This window comes from Leuciscus leuciscus (genome assembly GCF_965113295.1).
Source record: "Leuciscus leuciscus genome assembly, chromosome: 7".
Classification (NCBI taxonomy): domain Eukaryota; kingdom Metazoa; phylum Chordata; class Actinopteri; order Cypriniformes; family Leuciscidae; genus Leuciscus; species Leuciscus leuciscus.
Window position 1 is genome coordinate 18,115,096 of NC_138731.1, and position 13,982 is coordinate 18,129,077.

General features: G+C 38.6%; 1 protein-coding gene across 4 annotated transcripts; it reads right to left on the reverse strand.

The window, feature by feature from the left end:
- Window positions 1-105: 105 nt before the first annotated feature.
- Window positions 106-12,638, reverse strand: naxd (NAD(P)HX dehydratase). Of its 4 annotated transcripts, none has more exons than XM_082175812.1 (11): window positions 12,068-12,638; window positions 10,326-10,766; window positions 9,250-9,388; window positions 8,845-8,890; window positions 8,385-8,473; window positions 8,116-8,224; window positions 4,827-4,877; window positions 4,255-4,359; window positions 1,712-1,832; window positions 1,503-1,623; window positions 106-853 (listed from the first exon to the last, which is right to left on the reverse strand). In XM_082175812.1, exons 1-11 carry the CDS (start codon window positions 12,144-12,146, stop codon window positions 703-705), a joined length of 1,452 nt encoding a protein of 483 aa, XP_082031938.1. In that variant the 5' UTR covers window positions 12,147-12,638; the 3' UTR covers window positions 106-702. The 4 variants fall into 4 exon arrangements, with proteins under 4 accessions (XP_082031938.1, XP_082031939.1, XP_082031937.1 ...); XM_082175813.1 differs by having other exon boundaries at window positions 12,208-12,637; XM_082175811.1 differs by lacking the exon at window positions 12,068-12,638 and adding an exon at window positions 10,883-12,059 and having other exon boundaries at window positions 10,356-10,766.
- Window positions 12,639-13,982: the final 1,344 nt, after the last annotated feature.

Genomic DNA, 13,982 nt, shown 5'->3' on the forward strand with positions numbered 1-13,982 from the left:
TTTCCCCATTTGATTTTTGTTTCAACTATCTCGATCATACCAACCAAAATCATGTCCAGACACATTCATTATCCACACAGAGGGAATAATACAAAAGATAAACAGTTATAAGTAAAACTTTCATGTTAGTTTAATATGTAGAATAACAAACTATATCTAAAAGTGACAGCCACTTTCAATTATTTGTAATATGACCCACACATTAAATGAGGATTGTGAGTTATTGACATAAAACAAGGTGTTAAACAGCTTATTGTAAGGAGAACATCCACTATAAAGGTATTTTTTTGAATACTTGAAAGTGAGCATTTCTCAAGCAGACCAATAAATAAATTGCAGCTGGTAGTAAGACAGCAATTCATTCATAGAGGGACAGTGTTAAAACTATCTCTTGGTGGGTTATCATATACAAATCTAAACACTCGCAGACATAACACACACATCTATAGACATACATAAAAAAAAACTAAAACAAAAAACAGTGTTTGGACGTTTATAGAGGGCCACCACACAGATATGAAAGTGGAGAAGTAGTTGATACTATATTGCAGAACTACAAGAGGCACTTTAAAATAAAAGGGAAAAGAAAAAAAGAACATAAATGCTCAACAATGTACTTCATGTTTATTTAACAAGTAGCGTTAAGATGCAGACCTTTAGTCTTTATAATGACCATAAAAAGAGAGTGGATACACACACAGTTTAGCTTTCAAACAACTTCTTGAAAGCACTGCTTATCTCCTGGATCATGTCAGAGGTGGTGGTTGATCTGCTGTGTTTGTGGAAGGCCTGGCGATTACATTGCCTTGTCAGAGACGTAGCACCGAATGCAGCTACCAGCGAGGGATTCATGCTGAAAAAAGGAAAAAAAAAGAAACATTTACAATTAAAGTGGCCATATTCTCTTTTACAAACTCTCCATTTTGTTTTTGAGGTCTACTAGAATATGTTAAATGCTTGAATGTTATTTTTTTCCCCCACATATTTGACATCATTGCAGCACCTCTCTTCCCAGTGTGTCAGTAACACTGTTTAGTTCCTGTCTCTATGAAGCCCCTCCTTCAAGAAAGTGCAGTGTGTTCTGATTGGTCAACTGGGCCAATGTGTTGTGATTGGTCAACCGCATCCAGTGTGTTTTGTAAGTATCATGCCCTTTACCATAACTGTGAGTTTCAACACTACTAACGCAACTCAACCAAGACTCGCCCCTTTTTTGGGTGGGAATTAATTTAAGAGAAGAATATTGTGACGTTTACGTTTACGGTCGAAAACTCAAGACTACAAAAGAGGCGTTTCAGAGAGTTCAGAAACAGTGTTTACTGATATTAGAGAATAACTCCCTTTGGATTGACTTTGTACCTTTGCAGACCTTTTTCATGCTCAAACAGCAGCATTACACACTTAAGAAAGTTGAAAATGTAACAAAGCATAATTGGTCCTCTTTAAACTCAGAGTGATATTCAATGACGCATCAAATAACTACTGAAGATGGAGCACTCTACCCTTTAGTGGCATCTGGAGGTGAGTTGAACGCCCAATGAGCAAAAACTCCTAAGGAACCAGAGAGCAGATCTCCCTGTCCTCCGCAGCGCCGCCCACTGCCCTCTTGACTACAGGTCAGTACTGAAAGTATGTAGAAACAAAACATTAGAGAAAGAAAGTGGGGCATTGGAACCTTATAAAGTCTAAATATTTCAAGAAAGCCACTTACTGTTCTTTCCATCAGTAATAATGTCCTCTTCCCCCTTTAAAACCATGGTCAGATTGCCCATGGCGATGGACAGTTGCTGAGCACTTCTCTTGTGGTCGGTGCTGTCCAGAGGTTCATGATGCTGAAATCAAAGTTTAATAATTTAGCATGTACACTGCAACTGTATGCACTGGGTGTCTGTAAAAGCCCCAATATACTCTGGGTGAAGTTCTTTTTTTACTTAAGGGTAAAAGAAGATTGAAATACATGACCCGTGGTAATACTGTTAGCGAACAACCCGATGCCGCCCACACTGAGTTTAGATGAATATGAAAATATGTGCTGCACACTTTGCTTTCAACAATAACTTAAATAGGGATGCTAACGATTAATCGATGATGGATTCATTTGTCGATAATTTAATTGATAAAACGCAGGTGGTCACGCGCGTGTGCTGCTCAACCACGAGACACAAAGCAGAGGAGGAAAAATGAAGCGAGCACGCCGGAGGTTATGAATGGGGTCAGTTCATGTTTAAAGGCTAGAGTTACACCTTTATGACTATAAGTTTGTGTGTGCATTCAGATCATTTTGTTTTGAGCAAATGTAAGTTGTAATATGGTGTTTATTTTGTGTAGGCCTATATGTATATGATTCATCTTTGGTTAAGAATTACCGCTGTATAAAGCGTCGCCGGCGAACATCTTCAGCGCATGCAGCTCAAACAGCAATAAACCACTAATGATAACTATGATTGGAACTGTCATAATGCATAACATTACTGTACAATATTGTAATGAAACGTTGTAAATTCTTTGGGTTTAGTTGCCGTGTTGTTCCAGGAGGAGCGCATCCACAACAGGAGTTACACATTCTGAGGCGGCGTTGGTGACACGTTGTACCAGTCGTTATATTTGTTTTTTTAAATGATCAATTATAATTAAATGATCAATCACATCTACTAGCCCTTTATTTAGACTAAAAACCCTTTTCATTCATTTGGTGAGGAACATGACGTTTTGAGCCTCATCTGCACACCGTCATGCCTCTGCAGCAGACACATATTGTAGTATTATGGCTAACGATTAATCAATCGTTATTTTAAACGACGATCAATCATGGGAATTTGTGTAAATTGACATCCCTAAAATTAAACAACAAAAATGATAGCAGAGAGTAAACAGTTAAGAAATCTGATCATAGCAACGCGGATGTTCTGCAATCCAGGCTCTCCAGTCATTTATTTATATAGCACTTTTATACAATAGATTGCTTTAAAAACAAGCAGCTTTACAGTATTAAGCATAAAAACACTTAGTGTTGCTTTTAATTGGAATTGCAACTTCATGTTCTAATACAATATTTGTGTTGTCAATATTAGTTTGTATACTTGTGAAGCACTTTGAAATGCATTTCATGTATGAAAAGTGCTACACAAATAAACATTTATTATTATAATTATTAAGTGGCTCTCCGGTGTGTTCATGTTTTTACAGGGTTCCCACACCTTAGTTAACTTCCAATTCAAGGACCTTTCAAGGACTTTCCAGGTCTAATACCCTCAAATTCAAGGACTTAATGTGGAGAAACATTTTAAGTGAGAGCAAGGTTACATCGTTTCAGCCTATTTTTGCAATGTTTCACGGTGTGTCTGTGAAACGTTGAGGTACCATTGTAGTAGTTTTGTGCACGCGTGAACGTCATGGCAACATACAAAACAAAGTACCTCACGCGGGAAACACTTTACGTAATGCATAAATGCGAGCAACTAATGTAAATCAAGCGAGCTAATATGCATAGGCCACGAAGTGTTGGCAAAATAACACATTAGCGGACCGGAGGGAATAATATGGAATTTTTTCCCCAGAAAACTTCTTACACAAAATAAATTCAAGCGCTTTCAAGGACCTGTATCTATGAATGCTTATTTTCAAAAACTTTCCAGGGCCTTGATTTTTTTCATTTTTATTTTTTTTTCATTTCAGATTCACAAACTTTCAAGGATTTCAAGGACCCGTGGGAACTCACGGACGTCTGACCTCGACTGACGTAACAGGATAAATGGACCAGAGACCATTTCTACATCAAAGTCGGCAGAGCCACACCTGCCATTACATAGTCACCGCAGACCAATGCTGGTTCGAAGGCGTTTACCAGCAAGAGAGAAATTTTCCGGAAGATTCGCTTTGGCAAACGGTTTCAAACTCCAGAAACAAACTATAACATATTTAATTTTGGCCTGATTTTGTTTGAAATGACATCATTGCAGTTTTTTCGATTTCGCTTTTAAGTTTATCTGGGCCTTTATGATTTTCTATTTCTGTGTTCTAGGACAGGTTCTTAACCTTTTTGGATTCACCCTTTATCCAAGACAATATTCAAAGACCTTCCGTATATTTTTATTTTTGGTTTCTTTTAGTATTTTAACTGTTAATGCAACTACATTTAAATAACTTGAAGTCCCAACCATATGAGATTCCAGATTCAAACAGAGCTTTAGATATTACATAGAAATATAACTTGTGCATCTACATAGAATGTTTTAGCACATCCAAAACTCTCACCATGGCCTCATACAGACGAGTAAACTCCATAAAGTTGGGTGTGAGGATTCCTCTCTGATATCCTTGAATGACTGAGGGTTCTTTTGCCACTAACCAAAGGCCATCCTGTAAAAAAAAACAACACACTTTAGTTTACACAATTGACTATTTTATTCACAATTTAGATTTAGATCATGCAATATGCATCAATCCTGTAATGTTTAAAAGCCATAACAGAGCTATTATCTCTGACCCAGTTCTCCCAATGTATTCGGGACACTGAATCTATTGGCTTTTGTCAACATGCCAAGTATGAAAGCGTATTGATCAGTGAAGTGACGTGAAGGCCAATTATGGTAACCCATGCAAGTTAGTGCACACACATTAGAGCAGTGAGTAGTGAACACACACACTGCAAACCATGATTAACCCGTGCCATTCACTGCGGCACACGGGGAGCGACTGGGGGTGTGGTGCCTTGCTCAAGGACACCTCAGTCATTTCCTGCTGGTATTGAGAGTCGTACCCGCGTACAAGTCCGACTCTCTAACCATTAGGCCACGACTGCCAGTGTCAGTGAAAACAGTACTCACAGCATCAATGATGATTGGTATTCCTCTGAGTTTTGACCTCTCAATTATCTCCTAAAAAGAAACATGAGCCATACATAAATTAAACCAACATAAACACAAATGTGAAAATACATAAGCTATTATGTAGCTATTATGAGCAAGCTCTCTAGAAATACACTTTTCAAAATCTTAATTTACACAAGCTGTTAAAAGTGTGCAGACAACTGGTCAGTGCATCATCGATCATTCAGTTAATCCATTAAATCTGAAAAATGAAATGCTGGTGTTCCGTGGAGGAATACGTGATAAATGGAAAAATGGCTTGTCTTTTTTCCGTTTTGTTAAACAAACAGAAAGCAAGATTTTGACTTGATATCTTTTTTTTTTTTTGGTTTATAAATATGTTCAATATTTAATTTGCACATGTAGGCGGCACCGAAACGACCCTTTTATCTGATTGGTCAAATCGCCTCATCTTTGGTATGGCATTAATTCATAAAGATGTTTTTATACTTTAATAAAATATTGTTGCGCACTGTTAACTGCGCTCGCCATTTTAAGCAGAAATATGTTTCTGGGCACATAATTAGAACTGCTGTGGTCTACATAGCCTATTGTATATTAATTGTTCAGCCTATTATTTTTATATTTAATAACATGTGTTATTAACGCAAGTTCCATTAATTAATACAATTAAAATAGTTCTGTGACTGGACAAAAGGGAAATGTTTGGTTTGCGTGTTACAGTACGGGCATTTGGGCAACAATTCTACATCGCTACATTATCACGATAACATGTCACTGTGTGTGTGTGTGTGTGTGTGTGTGTGTGTGTGTGTGTGTGTGTGTGTGTGTGTGTGTGTGTGACCGATAAATAAATCATTGTGAATACGATGTCCCACAATTACCCCACTGCACTGATTTGTTTTTCACTGATCAGGCTCCTAAATAGGTCTATTGTGCATTTAAGTAATTCAAATTAATATTGAATTTACTATTCCACAATTATATTATTGCCTATTGCTGTAATGTTGTTTTTCCATTTATTGCTACTGTCAGTGATTCATCAGAATTAGGTTCTGGACCCCGGGTTGGTTCCATCATAATTGCGCCATTTTACCATTTTAAAGTGAGCAGCAAGTCAAAACAACGTAGCGGTTTACATCATAGGTGCTCAGGGCCGCTCATGGTAATGATCTTTTGCGCCATCTATCTTTGATCTTTAATGGTGAGGCTGTGAGGGAAAGACACACACCTCTTCAGTGGGTTCGTACTGTTATTTAATGTGTTTTTGAATTGTTCTACTGACAAAACAGTGCATCTTTCATTTCAGACAATTCAGTAGACAAAATATCTGAACTGTGGAAGTTATAAGTGTCCTAGGAGCTTTATACAGCTTTTTACAGCAGATGCCATTGAAAACACAGTAAGTTTGTCTCTCACAGCCTGGCTTTCAGCGCTGCTATGAATAAGGTCTATACCTTATTGGTCTATACCCTTTTCCACTCCTTTGGGCATGAGCGCGGAAAGACGCGTTCAGCTTGTGCGCACTGTCTAGTGGACTTTGTGTTCAAGCACTCAAGTAACTCGCACTTGTGCGCGGACCGTTGCGGAACACGGACGGCCGAAGTATACTTTAGGCTTAAGAGCTACAGATGACGCGGTTATTTTAATAACTACAGTAGCAGAAACAAGGTGAGCAGAAAAATAGATACTTTTGATAAAATACTGCAAAAAACGAGAATGCTGCCAATAGGTCTACAATTATTTTTCTGACACACAGATGACTCAGACCATTTAACTAAACTAGGTTTGTGTGACAGGTTACCGCATTGTGCCTTAGACTCTTTTTTTGTTTTCTCCATACATGTATCATTATTAATCAGCATATTAAGAGCATTTCATAAACAATGTTATAATTTGGAAAATTATTTAGGGATGGCAAGGGAAAGCAAAAAAAAAAATTACTAGTTAACTTTGTTTTGTGTTCATGATGAGAGTGTATTATTATTATTATTATTATGTACGTTGTTTGTTTTTAGCAGTTTATTACTTTGAACAAAATATAAAAATGACCCATACTTTTCTTAAGAGGTAAACCCTGCACCCCCTGTATGTTTTCTCAGTCCTAAGGCATTCTATGTGCCATTCATGTTGATGAAATTTGTAAAATTAGGGCTGTCGCGGTGAAGGATTTTTCCTTGCGGTAATTTTGAGTGGCTCAATAGCGTGATATGCGGTATTATCACCATTTATTTATTTTGATTTATTAATATTTATTTGTTGCTATATAAATAAGTGTAACGATGTGGTCAGCATGCACAAAAACGAGTACATTTTCAGTAACCAATGTAACCGAAACTAAACAGCGTCTCTGCGCATTGAAAGGCATTGTTACGGCAACTGACTGTTTTTGAGTGAGTAATTAAACCGTTCATTCAACGAACATGTTCAAAAATGCTGATTCATTAAAAGATAGCAATGAAACCAGTTAATTGTTTTTTAACTTTGAGCTCCACTTTTCAAGGCTCAGCTGACCAGCAATGCTTCGCATGGGTAACGCTGAAGCTGATGCTTCATTTAATAGAGACCAATGGCATTGATTCAATGCGTGACTCGCTGATTTTTATTTCCCGGCTTCCTCACGCTGTCGCTGATGCCATTAATGGTAAATACTCTTAAATGTTAAAAGGATGACACGACAAATATCCAGTTGGGAGAAATATTTACTTTTTTGGTAAATATTGGTACAAATTCTTAGATATCACTCCTTTAGCTTTTGAGACCCACGACAATTTTTTTCTTAAAAATTTCTCGTTTTAGACTTCTAATTTGTGACCGGTGTTGTGTTTATCCTCTGCGCTTCCGCGTTCATCAACATATCATGTGTCGGGTCAGAGGTCACTCTTCTGCCGGAACTAGATTCGCCTACAGCCATTATAAAGTTATAAATACGGATGTTCTTCTCATAAAAACGCATTGCTTCGCTTCAGAAGGTCTTTAATAACCCCTGGAGCACTATAGACTACTTTTGGATGGATACACTTTTTTGGGGCTTCAAATAAAATGGTACCATTCTCTCCCATTATAAAGCTTGGAAGATACAGGATATTTTTTTAATATAACTCTGTGTTTGCTTGAATGTGAGTAAATTTTCATTTTTGGGTGAACTAACCCTTTAACTATGTCTAAATTTGTGGTCGATACTATATAATAGATTCACAAAGAAATTCACCTTTTAAAATGAAATGTTTATAGTATTGACTACATTACCACAGAAGACATGTTCATAAAGCATAATTTCTCTTGCCTTTGCATTCTTCAGAAGCATATCCTCCCTCCCCAGACCTGGTCCCACGACCAGACTGTGAAGCCTGGGCAGCCATTTCTCAATCTCCTCCACAGCATTGGGACTGTCTCTGCAGGAACACACAGCCAGGAGCAAAACAGCACCACATAAGAACCATCACACTCAATTTTCTATCGATATGACAATAAATAAAAAAATGTTTAAGCTGGCATGATACACGAAATAGAGATATTGAATAAAAGCCAATGGTAATCAAAGTTCCTGCTCACAGCACTGGATGGACGATGAGTTCAGGACTGTAGGACTTGATGACTGGAGCTGCTTCTTTGGTGCAGAACACATGAGACAGATCGGCTCCCTGGAAAACAGGCAGGAAGAGTAGAAAGTTAAGAACTGGTGATTTATTTGATTAATATGAGTGGATCTGGAAATGCTATCACTTAAGGATTTTGAAGACAATTTACTGCGTATCTCCCTAAACCAGAGGTGTCCAAACTCGGTCCTGCAGAGTTTAGCTCCAACTTGCCTCAACACACCTGCCTGAAGTCTCTAGTATGCCTAGTAAGACCTTGCCTAGCTGCTTCAGGAGTGTTTAATTGGGCTTGGAGGTAAACTCTGCAAGACAGTGGCCCTCCAGGAGCAGGATTGGACACCCCTGCCCAAAAGAATAAAAAGACAAAATGCAGATGAGAAAGACATAATGCAGTGGATTTTGAACAGAATACTTACTACTTTCAAAGCTGAAATAGCTGCAAAGAAAGGTGCTCCTGTGTACCTAACAAGAAAAATTTAAATATGTAAGTTTCACCAAGCAAATAATACATACAGAGAGTTAAAACAGAAGAAAACCGCCTGCTAAGTACTATAACACTCACATCACAGCACACAGCACCTTATAATACTATTTGCTGCAGAAAATGACTTGATGGTATGTGGTTGAAAGTGAAAAAGTGAGTTAGGTGCAAGCTCTAGAAATTAGACAGTCTAAACATACCAACATTGGGAAAAGAGGAAATGTACGATGGGATGAAATTGTACAATAGCTATCATTTTTTATATATCTCCCCCAAATATGTGATTATTTAGTTAGCCATGAATTCATTATAAGCCATTGAAGATCTGTGCGTCACTTACTCTTGACATCCTCCGATGATTCCAATGCGTCCATCCTGACCCTTGTGTTTTTTGGATGTCAGTGGAGGAATTGTCTTTCTTACAAGAGGAATGACACTGTCCATTCCTGCCGTGCCCAGAGAGAAAGAGCGCTCTATGACTGAGGGAGGAACACAGTAACAATCAATCATTAGTTTTAAATCACAAACCAGAGCAGCAATGTTCAGTTCCATGCATTGGGACTATAATAGTTGACAGAGATACAGCCATTTTAGCTGGTTTGTTAAAATTACTGTTTAAAACAACTTTTTTGCCCAAAATGAAACTTAATTACAGAATTTTTCATCATTTGCTCATCTCATTTTAAACCAAGTTGTTTTTCAATGAAACACAAAAAAATATATTAAGAATGATAAAACCAGTCCATACAGCTTGAACACTTTATCAGAGTCTTCTGAAGCCACTTGAGCTCGAAATGTAGGATTTTATTCACTGAAAATATTCTCTTCTGCTGTAGCTTATAATTCTGTATTTTACATACTCAACCCACAGGTTCGCTTATTATACACTCAAGAACCAGTGCCGTTTTAGCATCAATGACATCAAACCTACCACAATTTTTAAATCTTGTGTCGCTTCAAGTACTATTTAAGGACTATTAGTGAGCAATGATTAAAATATTGGTATGTTCCACATAAAGCTATAATACTGCTTTAGAAGACTTGGAATATAACTGTATGGACCACTTTTATATTTTTTTAAGCCTTTTCAGTCACAATGTAGCATCATCAATGTATGGAAAATATGTCCATGTCCATTGTGTTCAAAAAGAAAAACCAAGCCGAATTCTTATTGTTGTTGTTGTTTTTTTGTGTCTCTTTTTGAAAAATGAAACGTTTCTAATTATTATGCTTTTAATATTAAAAAAGGGGAAAAGACGCTTGAACACAATGCGAACAAACTAAAAAACAACAACAGACTTTCCATCTTTGGATAAACTATCCTTTTCATTGATTTTAACAGTAAAGCATTGGATAAATTGACGGTTTTTGATTTCATAATCGGCAATTGAAAGTATATGGCAACTCTAGACGAACATTTAGCGTCACCCTCTTCCATGAGCAGACCTGGGCCAGCTGGTTGGCTGTGGCTGGCAAACTCGTTCAAGGCAGACGGATGGTTACGATTCCCAAAAGAGGGACGCATGAGTGGTACGGTGGGGTTAGTCTGGGGTATACAAGAGGGCTGCGGAGTGGCAGGAGAGGATGTGCTGATGCCAGCGAAAATCTGGCCCAACATCTGCAGCATCTGCAACTCTCTGGAATGTTCCTCCTCCCTGCGCTTATCCTCAGCCTGAAGACGCTGCTCCTCAAGCCGGTAGAAGTTGTCTTCTGCTTCCATGCTCTGCTCCAAGAACTTCTCCATCAGCTTCTCCAGCGACATGTTCGCGAATCGCTTCTTGCTTCTCCGTGGCCTGCTCGACGAGGATGCGGGTGGGTTGGTCTTTGTTAGGCTGCTCTGTTTGGTTGGAAATGAACCTTCAAAAAGAAGAAGATACAGATATTAACATGCACATACATAAAGGAAACCAGGCCGATTGGGCAAAAGATGGCAGATCATTTGCTTTCTGACTGATCAGAATAAGTTGACATACTCATGCCTCCTACTGTCACCGGAATGGGGCAGGATGGATACTCAGTTTTGACTGTGTGCTCCATAAAAGAGCATTCACCACTGCCATCCATGTGAGCCTCCTGCAAGAGTTCAGTACTCTCAGCATCTTCATCCATCGTTTCATCTCCCCCAACGGCAACACTATCAATATCCTGCCTCTCTACTAACGGTCTATTGCTCAATATCCTCTCCATCTCGTCGTAGAACTTGCACATCTTGTGGTACTGCCCATTTTTCCTGGATCCCTCCTTCGCTTGGAAATACTGCCTCTTTAAGCTCTTAACCCGTATTCTGCATTGGTCTGGTGTCCTATCGAAGCCCAGTTCGCACAAACGGTTCGCGACGTCTCGGTAAACGTGGCTATTCCTAAAGTTTCCGTCCAGCGCCGTCTGCACGTCGTGCTCACCCCAGATATTCAACAGCGCTCTGGTCTCCATGTCCGACCACAGGAAACCGCGCGTTGCATTCACTAGCATGATGGTCGAAGCAACCGAGCACGGATGCAACTCGGTTTCGCATCGAACAGGCGGCGGCGATATCTAGGCCTTGTTTTGACGACGTCTCATGCAGTTTCCGAGCGCATAGCGATAAAGGCCTCGCCGAGATTAACTGAGCTGGTTCATGCAAAGCTGCTTAGAACTTCGCCAGTGTTTACCGCGCCAACAACAGTAAGAACGTCACCACAACGTGTGTACCACGTCATCGCAGTCGTGCGCTCCACGCCACGGCTCAGTGGCGAAAACCGTAAAATAGCTTTGAGAATGTTTCCAAGAATACTTTTAAGAAAACACTTTAACTCTGCATGTTCAGCTTATCGTGTTCAGTGTTTGAAAAGTGAGTTAAGCTTAATAAGAAATAAAATAAATAAAAAACGAATCAAATAAAATGTGGTTCAAAACTTACAGGGTGAGGATATGCGATTCAGTTTAAACCGGACAACAAGCTGAAGAATCTTAAATGAATAAAACATTAATGAAAAAAACATTTGTGACATGTAAACTCCTTCGGAACATACTCAAATCATACATAAATCACCAGGCTTTACATAAACTCGTGGTCACTCAAAACGTTGCTGCTTTAATTTATAATGAAAATGCATTAAATCAAAACTAGATCGGAAGCATTTGGACTCCACTACTATGTGGCACTTTCCTTTTGCATTTACCTTTATCATACAGCAACACTGCTACAATCGCAATGGTTACAGTTATCACGCCGAGAAGTGAGCATTCACGTCCATGCATTCCGTCCTCCTCAACCTACTCATAGTTTGGGAAACCAACCAACGATAAACTCCGATCTTACCAATTGCCAGAATTAGTGGCTGTTCAGAGAAAATGAAGGTGGCACGTTTGAGCAGATTCATCAAGTTCACGGGTAAACAAACACTGTTCAGGTAGAGAGTGGGCGCTGTGGAGCTTTGTACGGGGATTAGATGCAGTATCCAGTCAGATAACAGGAACAAAGTTCAATATTTATTCTAATTAATGAATCTGTGATACAGGACTTCTCTCGATCAGACAGACACAGAAGAATTGTCCTCCCTCTACAATCGTCAGACTTCCGCTGACGCTCTGCTTTTGCTGCTTATGCGTGATGACATAAGCGAAATTCAGTCCACATGTGACATGACATACAGCCAAAATAATGCCACTCACTGTAGCGACGACTGTTTACAATGATATTAAAACAGCAAAAACAGCAATATTTATTTAGCGCCGCCTTTACTGTTTTACTTCCTGTGACGTCGGCACTGAAGTTACATTTGCCCCGCCCGCCACTGTTAAGCTGGTAAGAACTCTGACTCATGTAGGCGAATCGGTTCTTTTGAACAGCCATTTTCAAAGAACCGGTTACAAAAGTGATTCAGTGGATTTATTTAAAGGGATAGTTCACTCAAAAATTTTAATAATGTCATTAATTAGAATGACTCACCCTCATGACGACTTTCGTTCATCTTCAGAACACAAATGAAGATCATTTTGAAGAAATCTGAGAATTCTGTCCCAGACAGCTACACAACTACCACTTTGATGATTCAAAAAGTTCATAAATCGTAAAAATAATCGATATGAATTGAGCGGTTTAGTCAATTAACCAATGAGGTTCATTCTCGTGTGTTATGCAGCACGTTTGAGCTTTAGCAAGAACCCAAATTGATATTCATTCTCGTCTATTGCGCAGCACATTTGAGTTTTAGCAAGAACCATTGAGGTTCGTTCTCGTGTTACACACCACGTTTGTGCTTCAGGAAGAACCAATGAGGTTCATTCTAATGTTACGCAGCACATTTGTGCTTCAGGAAGAACCAATGAGGTTCATACTCGTGTTACGCAGCACATTTGTGCTTCAGCAAGAACCAATGAGGTTCATTCTCATGTTACGCAGAACGTTTGTGCTTCAGCAAGAACCATTGAGGTTCATTCTCGTGTTACGCAGCACGTTTGAGCTTCAGCAAGAGGTTTGTTCTTGTTCGTCATGCAGGTTTGGTTGAGCTTCTGTTTATGTTCACTGATCAATGTTAATGTGAATAAAAGCCCTTAATTAAATTTGTTCATCATATAAAGCGATCAAGTCTCTTCAGAAAATTTGAATTAACCGCTCGATTGAAGTGGATTAGTTTTACGTCAAAGTGGTATTTGCGTAGGCTGTCAACGGAGGGACAGAAATCTCCCCGATTTGATCAAAAATATCTTCATTTGTGTTCAGAAGATGAACGAAAGTCTTACGGGTGGACGACATGAGGGTGAGTAATTAATGACAGAATTTTCATTTTTGGATGAATAATCCCTTAAACCAGAATGTTATCACATGGTCCCTTGATCCAAGCATGCTCTAAAATGTTAGGAATATCATTTGATGATTTTATTCTTTGTATATATTTTTTTTATTTTGTTGTATTTCGTATGTCTTTATATACCACCTGGCTATTGTTGTAAAACAAATGCTCAAAAATGTTTAAATAAAGCTAATGTAGACATATGATTATTAAGTTTTGATTATGTTTTATTAATTAGCACATTTAGTCCCAGTTTGTTACAGGCATCATTACAATTATAAAAACACAATAAGCATTTACA

What these genes read in the sequence shown, in the direction of transcription:
- naxd (XM_082175810.1), bottom strand. Translation starts at nt 11,378, where the DNA reads ATGCTAGTGAATGCAACGCGCGGTTTCCTGTGGTCGGACATGGAGACC. An exon ending in GGAAGAGGGTGACGCTAAAT is followed by an intron (nt 9,389 to 10,325) that starts GTTCGTCTAGAG and finishes TTCCTCCCTCAG; the next exon opens with TCATAGAGCGCTCTTTCTCT. An exon ending in CCTCCAGATGCCACTAAAGG is followed by an intron (nt 854 to 1,502) that starts GTAGAGTGCTCC and finishes TCCTTTTTTCAG; the next exon opens with CATGAATCCCTCGCTGGTAG.